General features: G+C 56.9%; 1 protein-coding gene and 2 long non-coding RNA genes across 10 annotated transcripts; 1 reads left to right on the forward strand and 2 right to left on the reverse strand.

The window, feature by feature from the left end:
- Positions 1–6: 6 nt before the first annotated feature.
- On the forward strand, positions 7–3,734 carry LOC116661759. Of its 8 annotated transcripts, none has more exons than XM_032474282.1 (5): positions 7–581; positions 833–896; positions 1,004–1,183; positions 1,966–2,256; positions 3,412–3,734. In XM_032474282.1, the coding sequence occupies exons 1-5, from the start codon at positions 79–81 to the stop codon at positions 3,421–3,423; spliced, it is 1,050 nt and encodes a 349-aa protein (XP_032330173.1). In that variant the 5' UTR covers positions 7–78; the 3' UTR covers positions 3,424–3,734. The 8 variants fall into 8 exon arrangements, 7 of the variants coding, with proteins under 7 accessions (XP_032330173.1, XP_032330168.1, XP_032330172.1 ...); XM_032474280.1 differs by lacking the exon at positions 3,412–3,734 and having other exon boundaries at positions 64–142; positions 497–581; positions 1,966–2,690; XM_032474277.1 differs by lacking the exon at positions 3,412–3,734 and having other exon boundaries at positions 10–581; positions 1,966–2,690.
- On the reverse strand, positions 488–1,004 carry LOC116661761. Its single transcript, XR_004317712.1, has 2 exons — positions 806–1,004; positions 488–676 (listed from the first exon to the last, which is right to left on the reverse strand). It is a non-coding gene; the product is annotated as an uncharacterized LOC116661761 (long non-coding RNA).
- On the reverse strand, positions 1,287–2,573 carry LOC116661762. The gene is made up of 2 exons (XR_004317713.1): positions 2,432–2,573; positions 1,287–2,262 (listed from the first exon to the last, which is right to left on the reverse strand). It is a non-coding gene; the product is annotated as an uncharacterized LOC116661762 (long non-coding RNA).
- Positions 3,735–5,091: the final 1,357 nt, after the last annotated feature.

Genomic DNA, 5,091 nt, shown 5'->3' on the forward strand with positions numbered 1-5,091 from the left:
TGGGCTATGGCGGCTGTGGCTGCGCCCCGCCTCTCTTCTCGCGAGAAGGGCCGGTGATGGCGCCGCGGGTCTGAGGAGATGGAGGCTACGGCGCCCCTCCCCCCAGGGCACACCGGCCGTGTTGCTTTGCCTTTCTTTCCCCGTAATGGAAAGAAAGTTGGGGGGGCGGGTTGTTCTGCTCTGTATCCCCTCCCGGCCACGGCGCGTGGTGCCGCCGCCACGGTCCTCCGCCCGGCTCGTGCGGCCTGTCCCGGCCCCCGGCTGCCGGCCTGCGACTCGGGCTGGGTGTCGCGGGGACCCTCTGTGCCCATTTCACTTGGGTCGGTCGGTCAAGGGGCGCTCCGGGCAGATCTGAGACTCGGAGGCTCCCCCACCGTCCCGTCGGCCTCTCCGTTGGAGAGGGGGAGGTTTGGCGAACGAGCCCTATTCCTCCTCTGCCGGTCCCTCCCGCACTGTTTTGCTTTTGACTCTTTCTTTTCTCCTTTTCTCCTACCAGATTTTGGGCGTCTTTGTCTTTCGAAGAGGGCGGTGTTCTGTCGGAGTTCCGCAGGTGGTCTGATTGGCCGAGTGGGTCCGTCGATGTGAGTTTTGGTGTATTTGTGGGAGAGGGTGAGCTACGAGCGTCCTTCTACTCCGCCGTCTTGCTTCTTCTCGGGTTATTTTTGAAGAGTAGGTGCTGGGGATTGAACCCTGGACCTTTATTTTTTGCATGCTAAGCATGGGCTGTACTGCCTGATCTCTAGACCCTCCCCACCGCAACCCCCCCCTTTCCCACCGCCTCCATAGTACTCGATGAATCTCCTACCTAGATATCCATGCTTCCTTGGAATAGGGCCGTCGTTTTCTTCATCGGATTGATGCACGTCTGTGGATTCGTCTCGTTTCTCTCCACTGCGGTGGGTGGCATCGGGGCGTGGGGTGGGGTGGAGTGGCGTGGGCTGGGAACAGTTCTTCACGTGTAGAGGTGGAGCGGAGCGATGAGGATGGTGACTGTTTCCCCGAGTGCTCGCGCCGGGTGATGGAGGCCTGTGGTCTGACTTGGAAGAGGACTCGGGTGACCAGAACAGAGCCTGTGTGGGGTCGTTGTGGAGGGAGGAACTCCACCCCCCCCCCCCAGCCCCAGCCAAGGCACTCGTACCTCATCGAGGGACGGTCGGCCGAAAACAAACGAAAGCTGTCAGAGGTTTGGGGGTGGGGGTGAAGGGGTGTGTGTGTGTGTGTGTGTGTGTGTGTGTGTGTGTGTGTGTGTGTGTGTGTGTGTGTGTGTGTGTGTGTGTGTGTGTGTGTGTCTGTGTCTGTGTGTCTGTGCCTGTGTGGTGTGTGTGGTGTGTGTGGTGTGTGTGTGTGTGTGTGTGGTGTGTGTGTGTGTGTGTGTGTGTGGTGTGTGTGTGTCCCCGTTCCCCGTACCACGGTCTCTGGTCGAGGCCCCCACGAGCGGAGAAACGCACGCCAGGCCGTCCGTGCTCCTGGTTGTCCGGCCGCGTGTCCCTGCCACCCAGAGATCCCGAACCGTCCCGCTCGCTCCCCTGCCATGTGCCATGTGCCACCTTCCTGTCGGCCGGGCGCTATTTTAGACCCTGCGAAGAAGTCGACCGGACGGCCGGGCCGGGCCGGGCTGGGCCGGGCCGAGCCGAGCCGAGCTGAGCCGATCTGAGCCGAGCCCGTCCAGGCTGGGGTGGGTGGTGCTGGGTTCAGAGGAGTGGGGTACAAGCGGGAGGCGGGCGTCGATGGAGGGGAGGGGGAGGGGGAGGGGGAAGGGAGAGGAAAGGGGAGGGGAGGGGGAGCAGGGATGATGATGGTCTGGGGCTTGGCGTGTGGGGTGGGGGTGGGAGGGACGGTAGCCATCCTATGACTTTCTCTCCCTACCCCGCCTTTTGCAAGTCTGTTAGAGTGACAAGGTGGTGCTGGTTTCTGGCTGGTGCACACCATAGTGATTCTGTTCTTCTTTTTCCTGGTCTTTTTCAGGAACCCTCGTCCCGAGGGACTGAATCTAGTGCCCTGTGCTGCGCGGTACGACCTAGGGGTCGAATCTGCCAGGAGAGGACTTACAAGGATTTCGAGGATCCTGGAAAACTGCTACCATCCAGAATCCTACATGGATGTTCAAGATCTTGTGGATGGACGGACGGACGGAAGACGGATCGAATGGAGGCCCCGCCCCATCCCCTGGACCCCTTGGCCCAGGAGGATCGTGATGGGTCTGGAAAGGACTCTTCCGACGAGGGTCTCGGGATGGACTTTCTCTGTCCGCGGAAGGTGTTTCTGCACAAAGAGGAAGAGAGGGGCGTTCTCGGCCAGAGAGCCCGAACCGCCTCCTTTCAGGGATCCGCTCCAGTCAGGGTTGGGGTCGGGGTCAGAACGCAGCCACCGACAGCTCCCCTCCCTCGTCTTGGCTCTCCAACTTGGGAAACCCTCCTCCCTGCCCCCTCACCCATCTTCTCTTCAGCCGGCCTCCAGCTTCCCCGTGCCAACCACCTCTCTCATGCTGCCGGACTTTCCTCCTCCTTGGGCTGCCAGGAAGCTCTCCCGCTCCTCCACGTGCTTTGGCTTGGAATCCCTGACAAACACAAGCGGTGCTGGTGGGCGGGGCCGCGGGCGGTGGCAGAAGGACTCCCTTCATCTTATGGGAGCGATTTTTATCTCCATAGAGGTGGCGATTGAGAAAACACATAAAATCACTCAGAAGAATACCCATGTGTAGTATCCCTGACCTAGATCCATGTCTGTCTGTCTGTCTGTCTGTCTGTCTGTCTGTCTGTCTCTCTCTCTCTCTCTCTCTCTCTCTGCCTCTCTCTCTCTCTCTCTCTCTCTCTCTCTCTGCCTCTCTCTCCATTTCGCTATTCTGTGTGTGTGCGCGCGCATGCGTGTCTGTCTGTCTCCCTTGTCTCTCTTTCCTCTCCTCTCCCCTCCTCTCCTCTTCCCTGTTCTCCCCACTTCCCCCTCACCCCTCCACTCCTCTCTTCTCCCCTCCACTCCTCTCCTCTCCCTCTTCTCCTCTAACAATCGCCTCTTCTCATTTCCCCTCCCCTCCCCTCTTTTCCCTCCTCTCCTTTCCTGTCCTCTCCCCTTTTATCCCTCCTCTCCTCTGCTCGCTCGCTCTCTCTCTCTCTCTCTCTCTCTCTCTCTCTCTCTCTCTCTCTCCCCCCTTCACTTCCCTCCCTCCTCCCTACCCCCCCAACCCCTACCTTCACAGGGCCTCATAGATTGCAATCGGTTTCCATGAAATGTGATGAAGAGGGAATGAATTTTAGAATGATATCCCCATGCCATCGAATCCTTCTTCCCCAGGGATAGCGACTTATTTGTGGTCGTGTTTGTTTTTGTTTTTCTTGTTGTTTTGGGGCGCATCGAGGGCGCAGGAGGCGTTGGGAGTGAGGGTGATGTTTCTCTTTCTGTCTGTCTCCTCCTTAGGACGGATTTTAAGAGGAGGGAGGACTCACAGAAATCTACCATCTTGTCTCGTACTGCAGCTGTGTTTGAGCTTCCTATACGATCTGGGCGGAACACTCCCCACCCTCACCTCAAGCCGCCATTGCCGCCCCCTCAGCCCCCTGCACCCCCGTCCAGTCCCACACTTGGGGCTGTGGTTGGGCATGGGGGGATGTTGGCGGGGTGGTGGTTGGTGGGGGGTGGGGTGGTGGAGGAAACCAGAAAACAGACCACTGTGGCACGTGGGTGACTGGGGCTTCAGGGTGAAGGAGGATGAATAAAATGGCCGGAATTAGGCTAACGGATTGCTTCTTCTTTTTTTGGCGGGGGGGGGGGAGGGGAGGATCATTAGGTCATTCATTCATTCATTCACTCATTCATTTGCTGGGGGGGGTGTCATTCGGTTTCTTATGCTCGCCCTGAAAACGGTCAACTGTCCTGACTGACTGGTTGCTGCTCACGGTTCCAGGCCTGTTGTTGAAACTGGAAGCTATCGATCTTACTGTTTCTACTGTATTTCACTCATTGAAAGTCATCATCATGCTGGGTCTCTGAGTCTTTCTCCGAGGAGAAGGTCGGTCACGGGACTAATGACCTGACAAAATAGCCTGAGTGACCAAGAAGGCCACACCTTGAGTGCTTATGAGATAACGAGATCTAACCACCAGCCTCTATAGAATGGGTCACCTGGAGGCATCGTGACACCATTCTGAGTCTTCTGATGAGAAAACGATTCTGTGGATGGTGATCGATGCCCGATTGTTTGAGCTATGGCTCTAGAACCACCCCACCCACTCCATCCCCAAGGTGGGTACACAGTTTTGAAGACGCTAGCCTGCTGTGAATCCCCTTTGCCCGGCAGAGTGATAAAATGGCCTCTTTGCTTCTAAGCTCCAAGACCTTGTCTCTGGATTCTTGGGCTCGTCGGGGACGGGGGCCGATCTTTTGGCAACAAGCGTGCTTCAGAAACAGCGGATGCCCGAGAAGGACACTCTGCCTCTCCCTCTTCTTCCGGGCCTGAAATGGGGAGGAAAAAAAAAATCGCTTCCCCTGGAAGCTGGAGTCCGGAGCCCGCCATCCGGAGGGACTTCTGGCTTGGCCTTCTCCTGGGGTGGGGGGGGAGGGCACGCCACTGCACGTGTTCTTTGTCAACTCCCTGTTTCTCTCTTCTCGAGTTATCTCTTTGGGACGGCTCCCACACTGGGTGAAAACAGACAGACAGGCTGGTATGTCTCCCTACCCCACCCTTCGCCCCCAAATGACTGATCTCCTGTCCCATCAGAATCACCACTTGTTTTCCAACGTGGCTTTCTTGGATCCTGGAGGACTTGTAAAGGAAAAGCCCAGCTGGGCTAACAAGCTAAAGTCACAAATCTAAGTGTGATAAGTGTCCGTTTACTGATCTAAGTTCTGCTGGGCTAGCTCGTAAATCTGAAGTTTAGTGTCAGTTTACTGGGCTAACAAGCTAACTCGTAAATCCAAGCTCAACAAGTGTCAGTAACGTGATCTGTTCCAAATTGATAAGCTCCAGTGTACTGATCCTTTGCTTTTTGTTGTTTGAGTCTTATTGGCGAATAGACCCATATTTGTAATTAACCCTATGAAACCTCATGTGCACGTCTTGGAGGTGCTCAGAGCTTCGGAGCAGAAGCCCCTCTGAGC

Source organism: Camelus ferus, chromosome 36 (genome assembly GCF_009834535.1).
Source record: "Camelus ferus isolate YT-003-E chromosome 36, BCGSAC_Cfer_1.0, whole genome shotgun sequence".
In the NCBI taxonomy this organism is placed as follows: Eukaryota; Metazoa; Chordata; class Mammalia; order Artiodactyla; family Camelidae; genus Camelus; species Camelus ferus.